The sequence below is a fragment of the Microcebus murinus genome, chromosome 7, assembly GCF_040939455.1.
Source record: "Microcebus murinus isolate Inina chromosome 7, M.murinus_Inina_mat1.0, whole genome shotgun sequence".
Lineage (NCBI taxonomy): Eukaryota > Metazoa > Chordata > Mammalia > Primates > Cheirogaleidae > Microcebus > Microcebus murinus.
In genome coordinates, this window is record NC_134110.1 from 87,130,345 (window position 1) to 87,146,113 (window position 15,769).

Below are 15,769 nucleotides of genomic sequence, written 5' to 3' on the forward strand. Positions count from 1 at the left end.
ACATGCATTATTTTATTAAGCCTCATAACATCCCTGTGAAGCAGGGGCATTTTGCAAGTGATTATGGATTGCTTTGCTGAATCAGCACAGCCTTATGGCATTATGATAAGCTTGGAAAAGATTGAGGTCATGTACTGACTTGCTCTCAGGAAACCCTATATGCAGCCAAATATTTTCCTTGGCAATACAGAGCTGACAACTGCCACCATTCCAGTCTCTGGGAAGCCCATTGTCCATTGATGCAATAAAAAACAATAAACAATACATTTTAAGAAAGCAAATCTGAGACCGTATTCATTTCCTTTCGAGAGACAGGTGAATTACATATGACATGGGTACAGTATCATCCTCTAGTCCAGGCTTTAAGTCCAGAGAAAGACTACCTTCTGCTCTTGCTATGGTTCTGAAAACTGGACCTGCCCAGCTGTCATATCAGTCATCTTCAGCTACTTTACCTGTCTCACCTGTAAGCCATCACCTGGCAGGCAGGATTTCCAAAAACAAGTTTCTTGGATTCAAACCATCTGTCTGTGTTGAAGCTAAGCTGCTTTCAAAATGTCATTGTGGAGAAAAATGCCATTGGGTAGAACTTTTCTGCAGTTTTGATGGTTGTTTAATACTAAATCATGTCGTATTTGGAAGCTTAAGTAGGATAATTAAATAGAAAGTAAGAATGAATTTTATGAAGATTTTGTTTTTATTTCATTATTGGAATGGCCGTAGAATATGGGAGAAACTTACCTCTTATAGTTAATATATGTAAAACACAACTAATTTAAACCGGTTAATTTGACAGGGAATAACTTAATTACTATTATACTTTTCATATTTATAGTTAGATGCTGAATTATGATATGTACCATGGCCTATGTGGTTGATTGTAATTAATCTTCTGGGAATTTTACCCCCTTTTTTCTTATTTTATTTTTTAGACACGGGATCTAGCTATGTTGCCCAGACTAGTCTTGAATTCTTGGCCTCAAGAAATCCTCCTAAAAAAAAAAATCCTCCTACCTCAGCCTCCTTAGTTGCTGGGATTACAGGCAGAAGCCACTGCACTGGGCAAATTTTTTTTCTCCTTGTCCATCAGATAGCCGTAGTGTTCACAGTCTCTGTGTCTGTCTGTTGTGGCCCAAACTTTTCCATAACCTTTATTGAAAAGAAATTGTTAGGCTTTAAATAAGATAATTGTTCTTATTTCTTGCAAATGGATTTGACTGATTTTTATGCTTGTATTTGAGAGCACATAATGAATATGAAATCCCAGGAAATGACTAGGGGTATCACAGTTTTACCCCTTGATTTACAAACTTTGCTGGAGAATCAACATGTATAAGGAGAGGAGAGGATTTTTGTTGTTGAAAAGATAAGATACCAAATTTAAGAAACCTTTTAGAAATGTCAGTCTTCGTTAATATCACTTTAACCTCAGCATGCAAATTGTAGCCACCTCTCAGTCCACACTTTTGCTGGGCTTTGAAACATGCAGGTGCCAGCAGTTTCTAAGGCATTCACTGCCTCTCCTGCTGCGTGGTTGAGGCATGTCAGTTTCTGAGTGAAGCTGACCCTTATTTACTATTTAATTGCCTACTGCTTTAAATAGTTGAGGAAGGCTGGTTGGTGATACACTGCCACTCCTGCTTCAACTGGAGGGAATTTATGCTACCAGGTATTTAAAGGGTCACTTGAAAGATTTATTTAAATCTATTCCTATTGTCATTACGAAGTGCAGTAACAATTGAATGGATATTTGACAGGACCAGTTTTTCTAGAATGTCCTTTGAATATAAGTACTGTGATAACAATAAAGAAACTTCACATTTTCACAAATTAGGAAGATCTACTTTGGGATTATTTCCCAAATGCTTCCCAGTCTTTATTTTCTTTTCACCTGCTGTTTTACCTAATCTCTTACCCTAAATATGGTGATCGTTCTCCACAATCAGACAAAATTTGGGCATGTGTATTGAAAACTTATAAATACAAATCAGGTTTCTCTTTGTTATGTAAGCAAACTTTGTTTTAAAAAATTCTGTAGTGGCATGTATTTGGCCTTCAGAACAAATCAGATCCTTTATTTTACCAGGCTGTAGTTCACATTTGGTATAGACAGTTTAAGATGCCATCCCTAGGTGACAGCTGTTTTCTGAAAAAGGGCGCTGATGATCTTAGTGCAGAAGATGAATAATTCATAACAGCTTTGTGCCCTGTGTGGTCAGCCCTGAGCGCTGAAGGCCTTGCTGTGCTGAGTGGGTAAGGACCAGGACCACTTAGAGATCAGCTGGGGGTAGGAGGGATGACCAGGCGAGACACTCTTTATATATAAGACTGCGAGTTCAAAATTGACACTATTTTAAGAATTTCAATGGAATAAACTTCTGTTTCTATATGATGTAAAAACGATACTTTGTCTAGTTTTTCTCGCAAACGTTCTCTTTTAGAAAACATTATAGTTTTCTTAGTGCCAGAATTGTAAACTTTTCAGTCTGTTCTTTCCTGAAGTCCTAGAGGATAAACCTGGGCCCCTTCCCCCAAGCTTGGTTTCTTTCTCTGGGATAAGTATAGAAAATTGTTTTAGGTTTATTGTGTGTATGTGTGTGTTTTCACTGTTAGGTAGCCTCATTCCTATACATAGTTCCTAACAGGTTAAAAAACAAAATCTGTAGGATTGAAGGTCCAGAAAAGAAAAAGGGAAACAGACAAACAAAAATCTTCTGTGAACCAGGCAGCATGTAAATAATAAAACAACAAATAATGGCAGTTGCAGAGTCACAGAAATGACAAACTATACCTATAGTAATTATAGTAATTGTTCAAAGTACCTAAGTATGTTTGAGACTACACAGACCTACTCTTGGATATCTACTTTTCCTCCCTAAATGTTCGCCTAGGATTACGTAGTTTTTGTCTTAGTAATCAACTCTTCAAGCTGATCTTGATAGGCTGAACCAAATTCTTAGCAACTAGAGACTTCTGCCTATGGGAGATTTTAGTGGTGTCGGATTGTAAAATTTTCTGGAACCTGCCTCTGGAGATGTCCCACCATGCCCTGTGACCCTGGGAGTAGGTCCTTGGCCACAGACACCCTGCTGTCCTCTTACAGTCATTTCTTTTGTTCTCCTGAGTTCTGATTGCTGTCATCCCTGCAGAGTCTGCCCTCCCCTCAGCCCCCTTTACCCCTGCCTTCCTCAGTTGGCCAGAACCACAGTATCATGTCTATTTATGCAAAGCACCAATTGTTATCACTGCTTTGCTTTCTCCACTAGGATGATATGATTTAGCATAATTTAATGTTTCAGGTCTCTAAATTGGATGATTCTATGTTCTATTATCTGCCTTCTGCATTAGATACTTTAAATTGAGAACACCTGCTTTTTAAAAAGCACACTCGTGAGGTCCTCCCATGATTGCTCAAGCACAGGCTGGAATGAGAGAACTGGGAGTAGACGGTAGTGAGCAAAACGAGAGCGAGAGTCTCGGCCTCCCTGTGGTATTGTTAGAATCACAGTGAGGAAAAGGGAGACGAGTGTACATACAAATAGTTGTAGCAGTGTCTTTCGGATGACATCAAGTCCTGCGTCTGTGCAGAGAAACTGGAAGGAACAGATACCAAGATGGGAGGAAAACACGAGGAGATAAGAGCAAGCAGGTCTGAGAAGTGGAACTTGAAATGAGTCAGAAAGCGAGATGTCAGTGAAAAGGAAGTGGGGGCATAGAGGATTACTGGGCATGGGAGAATGGCCCCAGGGGACAGTAAAGGCCAGGCCTTAGGCTGGTCTGCAGTCCTCTCAACCCACGGGGGGCACTCCTGCCTGGATAGCCACTGCTAGGCTAGGGCAGCGGCCTGGAGAACCCTGTAAGCTTGGTGCCAGTGAGGCCAGTGCAGGGCCAGGACGCAGGGGCAGTGGGAGGTTAGCGACCAGTCCCTTTCTTTCCTTTAGCTATGGGGTCTACAAAGTTGAATAAGGCGAGACCCTTGCCAGCCTTTCTTAAGAGCCGTGAGTAACTGGGAAATCCCAGGGTCTGATAAAAATTCTCATGATGTCCAAATTACATTTTTTTAGTGAAGCAGGTTGTATTAATAACTTCCTAGGCCGAGCGTGGTGGCTCACGCCTGTAATCCTAGCTCTCTGGGAGGCCGAGGCGGGCGGATTGCTCGAGGTCAGGAGTTCGAAACCAGCCTGAGCAAGAGTGAGACCGTGTCTCTACTATAAATAGAAAGAAATTAATTGGCCAACTAATATATATAAAAAAAAAAAATTAGCCAGGCATGGTGGCGCATTCCTGTAGTCCCAGCTACTCGGGTGGCTGAGGCAGAAGGATTGCTTGAGCCCAGGAGTTTGAGGTTGCTGTGAGCTAAGCTGACACCACGGCACGCACTCTAGCCTAGGCAACAAAGTGAGACTCTGTCTTAAAAAATAAAAATAAAAAAATAACTTCCTAGATGAGAATCAGGATCAATAAATTGGTTTGTTTGGGGGTTTTTTCCTTCATCTTTCAAGTATAAAGAGAGCATTGGTGACTTCTTCCAAATGTGATGCCCAGTGGCCTGACATCATAGTAATTATCTCCGATGACCTCAGCTCCTGTGGTCTGACCCTTTTCCCTTATCTCATCTCTACCTAATACTTTGACTCCAAAAATTAGAGTCTTTAAATAATCCTTCACCATGTTGAGTACATGGTAAATCTCTTCAAAACAGATACCTCTAAAGAGACATTTGTGATATTTTAGTCCTGACTAAACTGAACTTAATTTCCACTCCAGCTGTGAAACTGTACTCACATCTGTGAATTCTGTGTTCAGTGTTAACACGACATTATTGAGCACCCACTATGTCCCAGGAAGTGAATAAAAAGTTATTTCTTATAGCTGAGGATCCAACCATGCAGTGAAAAGGGCAGAGATGTTCAAACAGAGCATTTCAAAACCCTAGGGTGAGCGGAGTGTTAAGCTGGGACTAGGCACAGGGCCTTGTATTAATAGAAACACAGAGGAAGGGGCCTAACTTAATGGAACTTTCTGGACCAGCTATTCGATCTTCCAAGAGAAGGGCATGTGTATCAATGGAACAGTGTGAGAGAATACTTGAAATCCTGAAAGAAAATGATGCATTTGGGGAGATAAATATTTAATATTGCTGGGGTATAACGTAGGAATATTGGGAAATAAGGTCTGCTATGCTAATAAACAGGATAATGATTTGGGAGATAAAAGATTTATACTACTTAGACCAAAGTCTTTTATATAATTTCATATTTTAACCTATTTATGAAAACTTTATTGTGCTGCTGCAGTGTAATTTTGTTGGCCGTGCTTTTGAGTTAACATATTTATTTGGAAAAAGTAAAGCATTTTTATAATTTTGTCTTTTGAGAGGCTACACCTAATCTTCTGTATTAGTGCTGAATTCGAACTTCACCTCAAATTTCTTTAACACCCATTGGAATTTTTTTTTTATTTTTTTGCTTCTTTCATCTAGTCTCAATGTTATCTTTCAACTTCTAAACAAATTATGATTTCTCTATTTCTTCATTCAGATAACTCCCAAAATCTTAGCTAGCTGAGCCCATCAACTTAAAATTAACTCTCCTCTAAATAAGCGGTGGTCATATTTTACTTTGCCTTCCGCTCTCAATACTCCATTGCTGTGGAAGGTGCAGGTAGAGACACACCATTATCACATCGGCGAACGAATGAATGCTGCTGTAATTTTAATAATATGGACTTGTTGCTTTGCAGTTCACTAACTTGAAGCACTTCTGAAGTCATGTTTCCATAGGTTCTTTCAGCGTCTACAGGTTTACTGTGTGCCTGACTTTTGTTTTTTTCTGCAATTGGTCTTCAAATTTAATCAATTTATAAGACTTGAACTGTGACACATAGGGATTTAGGTTATGTAAAAGAGATGTTTTGGACAAATTGTTATATACTCACATGGCTTGCCATGAAAGATTTTTCCACTGCCCATTTTACCTATCAGGAAATCCAGTGATGACAGGTGATGTGAAAGGGGGTACTGCGTAGAATTACACACCGGTGATGGCAGAGACTTCTTATGAACAAAAGCATTTTCTAGGAAGTTATATCCAAAGCCTATTCTGGTTACTGTCCGTTACTCTTGATAAGGATGGTACATTAATTTTAAAAGTAGACCTGTGTCTTTCAAACCTGTGACATGATTGTTGGTTCTATTTAAGCATTCATGGCTTACCATTGACGGAAATGAAACCAAGTATGTTGCTTTCTCTGAAGCAGGAGAGTGAGAGGGTTTTGCTGGGTGGAGATGGCCTTGAGCTTGGTTAATTTTGCTATTTCTTCATGCTGAAGGGAAATCATGTTATGTTAACAAGAAGCTCAATGTCAGAAAGAGAGGGAGGCAACTCGGTGCTGAGGTTCCTCCCACTACTAAAGAAAGTGCAGCTGTGTGTTTTTAATATGCACGGCAGGAGACTTCAGCAGCTTGATGATATATAGTGCATTAATGTTGAAAAGATAAACACATTTGGAGAGCACAGGAAGGGCCTTGTGTTTTTATGTTAGCAGAATGCTTCCTAATGAATAAGAATGTGCTGCTGGCTTCACACAGCCATATGGCAGCTTTTCTAATTTTAGTTGGGTGCAGATGCATAATTCTCTCATTTTACCTTCTAGAACCTTTGAGATGCTACATAACTTTTCCTGTAATATTTAATCTATAGTGCTGGACCAGAAACTGCCCGGCACTGTTTCAGGGACTTTGCTCTGCATGGGTCTCACTGCTACCCGGTTTGACAGTTACTTCACCTGAAACTATCCCGTTGCAAAATGCAAGAAAAGATGAAAACGGTAGATGTGTGTATTCCCCTTAGAGTCTTAAAATTTGTTGTGGAAGTGATTAGACTTGTGTTTGACATCAGTGTTCTGAAAAATGGATAGATTTCTAGGTGAGTGATTTTACTCATTTTGAAGCAGAGGAATTAATTATAAAACCTACACAAAGTATCAGGTTCCATTTTAGTAAAAGATTCCAATGCTTTAAATAATACAGCATCAGTAAAAGCAGCTATCCTCATGCTTGACCGAACATAAAGACAACTTAAAAGTCTTAACTGGCTTTACATGTCAAGGATATCTAAACATGGGCAGTGCTAAAATTTTTCTATAAATGTGCAAATACCCTGTGGATTATCTTTTAGTTGACATATTTTTACAGAGTGAGTGACATTTGTTTGAATTCTGACTTTTTAAAGATAGACTGCTTTCTACAAGCTTTCCGCAGCCTCTTCAGAGGGTCCAAAAAAGGGGAAAAAAGAGAGACTATCAGCTTCTACCATAATGACAGTATCACTCTGCCCCTATAATGGGCAGACACGAAATAGCATTTAGGTTTCTAAGTAAGCAACGGTAGTTGCTGCTGCTGCTACTGGAGTTAGAACAATTATGTGGCTGTCCCTTGAGCCATGACTGCCATCCCTGTGAAAAGATAGAACTCTGTTCTTTTCTATGGAAGACTCTTTTATATTCTCAGTGCAGTTGCCTAATAAAGGATAGATAAGGATCTCTAGTATTATGAGATTTGGTAAGCTACCAAAAATCAATAAATGATACTTTAGAAGAATGTGTAAAGGTTTTTTTAAAAATATCACTTCATAATTTTACAATATCAAATTGTACTTTTTATTAAGATAAATTGATTTTTTTGCTAGGATCAGTTTCTGATTTGTTGCTGTTCTCACCAGAAAACTGGAATTTTACTTTCAAATGTATGCCTGTAGCTGGGTGCTGTGCACACACCTAATTCCAGCTATTTAGGAGGTTGAGGCAGGAGGATCTCTTAAGTCCCAAAATTTTGAGGCTGAAGTGAGCTATGATTGTACCACTACACTCCAGCCTGGGTGACAGACTGAAACCCTGTCTCTAAAAAAATTGATAAATAAATTTATTCCTGTACATGGCCAGTGATAAAGAGCAATTCAATCCATCTGCTTCAAAAATTTTTTTCCTTGTATTTTTAAATCAGTTATATTTCTAAAGATCCAGTGCTTCCCTATTCACCTTTTCTTTTGTTCTAAGAAAAAACATGAATAGTAATTACTTAAGAAAAAAAACATATGGAGTATAATATTAATGATTTTCCCTCAGTTTGTGGTATGACTCATCTTAACATGGTCCCTGAAGAGATAGGGTTTTGTTCTTCGCTTTGAAACTGGGAATCTAATTAATTGGTATTGGATTTCTGGAGTGCAGGCAAATGGAGAAGGGGACCGGGAGGAATTGCTCTCCCAGCAGCCACCCAGGAGGAAAAGAAGAGTCAGAAAAAGATTATAGAGGTATCCTTGCACTGTCTCTCCAATCAGAGTTCTACATTTGTAAAACTGCGCTATTAAAAAAATTATAGCTATTTTATGATTTTTAAAATCTTTTGGGGAGTGAAGAAGAAAAGGCTAGAATTATTATTTTCATTGTTACTCTCTCAGGCCATGTTCTTCATCTAAAAAGAATAACTTTAGTGGTTAAAGTACAGCAGGAAGAAATGATGAAGTCAAGGCATAGGGGAGAAATCTTTTCCTGGGCTTGGAAAATTAAATTTCATCACCTATTTCTTGGATTTAATAGTTCCATATGTAACAATGAGATTTCATAAGGTTTTGATCATAGGAAACTCTGGGCCAAGCCTTCTACTCGTTGAGTTTACTGAAAGATATTTTTGTAACAAAATATATTTTTATGGGTAATGGATGCAAAATATAGAAAAGTAAAATGGTTTGTGACCGCTGAGAAAATGCTTTACTTAAAAATATTAAATAGTGTGTTTTAGTATAGTAGTGCTATACTTATAACAGAAGTATAAATATCTAAGGATTTAAGCATATTTGTATCTGGTACATAAAAATAGCATACTCACTACTGAAATGCTCTGTCCAGACACCAGCATATGTCCGGTTAACTTAATAGTATTTATCAGAGGAGTCCTATTCTTCTTCCTCCTCCCTCCATTCCTCTTCCTCCTCCTATTTAATTTCAGGGCTCAGCTGAACATTAAAGAGAGGTGGTAATTACTTCATGAAAAGTACCCAAATAACAAACTTAGGGCCAGTTTAATTTAGATTCCAGTAACATTGGCAAAGCCATATATGTGGGTGTTTTCTATCACTTCATGTTATTAATTTTTTTCTTTTTACTATTGAGAAATGGTCAAAGCACAAGTTCAATACATAATTGAAGAACAGATGACAAATGAGCTAGGAAATACATATATTTCAAACATTCTTGTGAGGACAGGAGTAAAACACAGTGAATTCTTTTGTCTCATTTATTTTATAAGAATGAAAATTTCCCATTCTCTTAACATATATATATAAAGTAGTACTTGTGTGAATTTTGCAAGATTTGCTTTCGAAGTTCTCTTGCAGTTTATCTATAGACTCATTTGGGGTTTTCTTCCAAATCACATACTCCGCTAATATAATTTCAAATTTATCTTATGACAATTGTTGTTTTCATTTTTCAGTTGGAGATTGCTAGAGCTTCAGCTGAGATAAACCTTTTTCCAGTATTCCTTAACATCGCTTTTCAAGGCCAGGCTGAGATTCCTGGTAGCCCGATGCCACACATGCATTCCCGCCTGTTTCCTTGCTGCTATCCACTTGCACGTCCTATAGAATCCGAATCAGTTACAGTGTATGTGAAATGTTTTCAGTGATGTCTGGCCATTATCATCTCTTTTTTGAACTTAAAGTTAAGTTCTTTGGAGGTTAGCCCTGTATTCTCATTTGGTTTGATTGTGATAGTTTTGCCTTCCTGGCTAAAGTGTGAGCTCTCAGCTGATGAAGATCATTCCTTCCACTTCTACTGCCACACACAGCTCCGGCCATAGACGCACAGACATGGGCTGCTGAACCCATCGTGTCTCTGTTCCATTTCCTCACGTGGGCTCACATAGGCCGCTCATTCTCCGTGACTGGTGTTAGCTGCTGTTTTTTTCCTTGGAATATTTATCAGTTGAATATTATAAAGAAAAAAAAACCAGCAGGTTTCATTATTATAAATAATTTTTAGGGTGATAATTATTTTTATCCATACTTTCCAGTAGTGCCCAAAATACATGTTTTGCCAGATCTAAATCATCTCTTAATTTAAATATCTGATCTACAAATTCCTAAAAATAAAATACTGTGCAAATTTGATCTTGATTCTACATATCTTCTTAAAAGTTAAAAGTCCAAAATTGTTTGCCAGAGCACGTTGCTAGAATTTAGAATACCCGGGCACGAGGACTCTTCAGTGTTTAGGAATATGCCTGATTGAGTTATCTATGTATAAGTTTTATAAGTTTCATAAAATATTAATGGATGAATTTAGATCTTCAGAAAGATGATCATATCTTCAAAATAACATCTCATAAGTTCTAGTGATTATCTTTAAAAGTCTTGGAAATGAATTACTATCACAGATATTATTTTGTATTTCTTTGGCCTAAAAATGCAACATTAGGATAGATACCACAGAAAACAATAATTCACTACTATTGTGGTATCAGAATCTCATATGCCAAAGAGTCTGGTGTTTTCTAGCTATCAGGGGTAGGTACAGAGTTGCCTTTGTGATTAGCAGCTGCTGCTTCATATCTCACTGTCCCCTAGCATTAATGTAAGTTAAGTTCATCGTTTAGAAAGAATAAAATAACCAGTTGTGACAGTGGGAGTGTAGATCTTGGAGCCTTGAGAAAATATGAGATGGCTTGAAACTTACCAACTATAGCAAGATAAGATGATTTGTTAGTTAAGACTGGTTCTCTTCAGGAGACTCTTTTCCCATATTTCTTGTCCCTTCCCACCTACTCTGTTCCTCTCCCTGCACCCTGAGGTCCAGTGAGGCTAAAGGGGAAAATCAGTTCCTCTTTCCACCCACGCTTGACTTCACTGGCTCCTGCGCTTCACTGGCTCCTGGTGGTGGTGGGTGTAGTATGTCAGTAGGCCACCAAATATTTAGTGGCAACCTGGTCTAAAATAGGGACAGTGCTAGCTATTGAGGATCCAGACACGGTCCCTGCTTTGTGAAACCTGCCTTCTGGTGGGGATAGCGCACCATTTCACGGACTGTGATTCACAACACAGGAGAGAGAACGGGGATGTCCCGGGAAGATACATGAGAATCTCACGCAATCTCTGTATATATTCTCAGCACACATTCTTATAGAACCCCACTTGGGAGATTATCTTCTCAAATACACCATTCCATTTTGAGAATCACCACTGCTCCTGAAAGATGTTACTGATGGGAAAATGTTAGCCCCGTGAATAGTCAGGAGGCAGAGGAAAGGCTACAAATTCCCCAGTCTCTGGGATGTCAGCACATTGCTCCTAGACAGGGACTGCGACAACACCAAAGACAGCAAATAATAAGAATGTGATAGGACCACTTCAGTCTATATTGTCTGTTACACGGGTTTGGACTCTAGCATTGATGAAACTTGGGGATCCTTAGGTCTGAGGCATGCTGTGGCCTCCAAATCACAGGACACGAGCCCTGGCCACATCCAAGGAGGCTCCACAGAGAGTGGTGTGGATGGCGGTACTCCAGGAAATTTTAGTTAAGCTCTTGTACCAAAAGCTCCTCTGAAAATTTAGATGAAGCATCAGGTGATGATATGAGTCCTATTGCTGTATTGGTGGGTAGAAACACGAACAGAACCTGAAGAGAAATCTACAGTCTTAGAGCGTGAATTGCCCCTGCCCCCCTCCCCCAAAAAAGTATGTCCCGGTGTACATTTATTTTGCATCTATTTGGCAATGAAAAAGATTCAAGGAAAATGAGGATGGGAGGGTCATATGAAATAGTTTACACATATATTGGTGAATATGCATCTTTTTCTTCTGTGAGCTTTTTCACAAAACAGTGTCATTCTATGATGGAATGTCTTCCCAGGCCTTCCTGTCTTGGTGGGCCTGAAGGCTGCCTTGTATGTTTCAATCCAGGGTCACATACTGCGCACCTCTGTACTAGAGCAAAGGACAAGCCATTGACATCTCTGGGTGTCTCTTTGCTCTGTTGTAAATAGTTAAGTGCCTTGAACGAGTCTGGGGCCACATCTTTCTAGCCATTCTAAATGTGCATGTGAGCAGAAGTGGAACAATAGAAGAGTCAAGGCAGACATTGCAGAGTGTCCCCTGGGAATGGCCGTAGCAGGCTTTAAGACGTCTTGTTATTTCTTCTTCAAATGTGTGCAAATATATCTCTGATGGTGCCACTGAATTCTAAACAACAGACTCTCCTTTATCCTAGTTTAGGGAATCTCTTGAGTAGAAACTAATTGTGCCCTAGTATATAATAGTTTCATAATCTAGAAAAAAATGCCTATCAGGGACTAGCACGAAACCTCTAAACTCATTTTCTCAGCAGTCTGAAAGGGGATCCGAGCCACAGGTTCTGAAGGTGAAAAGTTAATGTTCTGGCTTCTGCTTCCAGCGGTTTCTCCCATTCAGGGGCAATGGGGATCAACTCTAACTCTTTTATAGCCACATCTGATCCCACTAGAGATTTTTAAAAATCATTACAATAAAAATATTTCTGTGTCACTCTGTCCTTGAAATAGCACTGCCATTTAATTCACACTTATGTTTGTTGCAGAGAAAGCAGCAGCTGCCAACATAGATGAAGTGCAGAAGTCAGACGTATCATCTACGGGCCAGGGGGTCATAGACAAGGATGCGCTGGGGCCTATGATGCTTGAGGTAGCGTACCCTCATTTTGCTTCTGTACTGTAAAATGCTGTTGATCTTCACACTGTTATGTTTAATTTCAGGTGAATATAATTTAAGAAGAATCCACACTACTACTATGGTTCTCTTGAAGTCACTAATACGTATATATGTGTCTATGTATGTTCTGGCTCCTGCTGCCCAGCATATATATGTTCCAGAATTAAATTAACCGGATTAGAATATACATTGATAGGTTTTAATTGCCAGTTGAGCATTCATTTTGGAAAACCATATTCATAAGTCTTGTCAAATTCTGTGATACATTTTGGTTTGAAATGTTCTCAGAATTCTTACATTTTATATATGCCATGTACACATGCCTACATATACAGGTTTAAACTTCAGGACCAAAGAAGAGGTTTGTGCTTTTTATTTATGTTATTTCAAATAACTTACTTATCTCATAGTGAAGAAAATTGAAATAGGCAAAAGGAACTTTTAAGATAAGCATAAAGTATAATGGGTGGTCTTATAACTGCCTGTTCTTTATTAACTGTAGGAAACTTTATGACCAGCTACCATCTAGAATTTGTAAAGTCGAGTTTTCCTTTTTGTTAACTAGTACTAAATACCAAGAGCTTTTCCATACCTGTTCCAAAATTAAAATTCAAGATGTAGGCTATGGTAAGATGAGGAAAAAAAAATGTCAGTGAATGTCAGAGGAACCCTGAGACATAAATTATGTCAGTTCTCAGGATAATTTTCTCTGCTGATGATATAATGAGGTGGAAACTTTGCAGTGTAGTCATTGCAGCATCAGCCTGCTGCAAAAGTCATGCATATACTAGAAATTAGGGTTTTTAAAACAAAGATAACCAATAGTCACTCAACCTTATCACCTCTTTTTTACTATTGATGCATAAAGTAATATTTATTTTTAGAAAATCTAATTCTCTAAAAATATACTATATAATTGGGTGAGTGTGTTGGTTGGGGGGTGGGTACACAGAAAAGATTTAAAGATCATCTGACCCAGTCTTTTTATTTAGAAATGACACAATTTGTTCCCTTGGGCTGGACCTGCTGGCCAAAGGTTTTAAATGACCAAGTGTTAGGCCTTGCTTATCTTCTCTTGAATCACTGGCTTGAAAACATTCAACAAGTTCCAGGGGAAAAGCAAAAACACACTTAACCTGTTCTTCTGTAGTCAACAGGGCAGTGGAAGGCCAGGGAGTGCTACTTCTCAGATGGTTTCTTAGAAGCAGATAATGAAAACTGTAACTAGGACTATTTAGAATTATATGAAATAAAGTGGATAACTTCCTTTGGAAAGAATTTTGAATTATAAGCAGAAAATTGATTTGGAAATTATGGTAATCTAAATTATTACAACTGGGAAGTTTTCCATATATCTGTGTTTATTCATTATATCTGGGCGGAAAAATTAGAGTGGAAACTCTGGCAAGAGTTGGAGCTTCTAAAAAGAAATGCTTGGAGTAACCACAAGGCTTTGACTCAAGCCCTTTTAGAGCAAGGTCATTAATTGTAGAAATCAGATTGCTAGATGTCAGTGGACCTGATCTCATGAAACCCAACCAACATTTTTGCCATTTGAAAATAATATTCTGAGAATTCAGTGCATTGATTCAAGTACCTGTGTAGCAGGACTTTAGTCCTGAGTATGTTCGAGAGGTAATTCTTGAATCTAGTAACTTATGGTTTGAATTTAAGTCATTATCTCTGTTTACATGCAGTCATTTAAACAGAGAAAACATGTTCTCATGGAGCTGTTCCTAGGCATAGATGCACATTCATGCTTACATCATAGCATAGTGGTTGCTAGGCAACAAAACCAAATGTCAGCTTTTTTCATCAGAGCATACCATAGTGAGCTTTAAAAAAACAAAAACAGTTTATGAGATGAAACAATTTCATCTTTCAGTTTTATTATGCCACAAATCAGGGGTTTTTTTACTGTAACACAAAGTAACATGTACTTGCAAAAAAACTATAAGTAATGTATTTATGAAAATCCCTGTCAGATTTGTATCCAAAGCAGTGACTTTTAAAGGGGCACATAATACAGAACTATCGACTAATTTCATTTGGTCCCTGCCAAGCGCGCATACTTGCACGTGGTTCCCAAAGGTTAGTGCCAACCTATTATGGAAGGCTGTTTACATATAGTCTTTCTCTGCCATGCATGTGGTTTATACCATTGAGAAAATCTGACAGACTATTTAAGAAAACCTTAAAACCAAGTGGTGTCGTACTTAAAAAAAGAAAGAGAGTTATTCACTGGTGCCTTATGGTCAGCTCTAATTTGAGAGAGCACTTAGTTTTGTGATGAAAATAGAATTAAAGATGGAATATATTCAAAGATAGCTCACAAGATAGGAGCTTGTTAAATAATGACGTAAGGAAAAAACAAACCAAGGAAAAAGTAAACACTTTAGTCTCTATCTGTACCTACTATAATATGGGTGTGTACATGTGACATTGGCATTAAAAATAGTAATAAACATGTATGGTGAAGAAACTGAGTGGCATGAACTGTCTAGACCAAGTGGCCCTGGTCCTAGGTATGATTGATGAATATAAAGCCTTTTCATTCCTGATCACTCACCTGACCATAAAACAGCTCTGACAAGCAAGGATGGAAAAGGGGGTAATTAGCTAAGAAAAATTCACTGAACCCCAGTATTTTTAGCACCCCAATGACTATACTGGGAAAATGAGTGAGAGGTGAGTGGCGTAGTAGGGCACACTGCTTCCCAGTCACCAGAAGCATGAGCTTTGGAGTCAGGGCCACCTGAAGTTAAATTCCAACTCTGCCACTGACATGGACAAACTTAACCTCTTTGAGCCTCAATTTCCTCCTCTATAAATTGGGAAGGATAAAACATTCCTTCTGTTGGGAATATGTCAGTATTAAAATGACACGAGTTCATAAGGCACAGCAAACATCCTCGATAGCTGTTATTCCTTACTTCCTGAAATGATCCTAGGTTCTTCATATCCTTCCCTGATCTAGAATGGGGTGACAACAAAGAGTGAGGCTATGAACCCATTGCAGGAAGCAT

The 15,769-nt window shown here is 38.5% G+C and overlaps 1 protein-coding gene across 5 annotated transcripts in view; it reads left to right on the plus strand.

Annotated features, from left to right (window-relative positions):
• Window positions 1-15,769, plus strand: part of NCOA2 (nuclear receptor coactivator 2) — a 282,123-nt gene that overhangs the window by 207,243 nt on the left and 59,111 nt on the right. For all 5 annotated transcript variants that reach the window (XM_076005235.1, XM_076005234.1, XM_020288881.2 and 2 more), the window contains exon 5: window positions 12,613-12,716. In XM_076005235.1, the coding sequence (XP_075861350.1) occupies window positions 12,613-12,716 (104 nt within the window). The remainder of the gene's footprint in view (window positions 1-12,612; window positions 12,717-15,769) is intronic.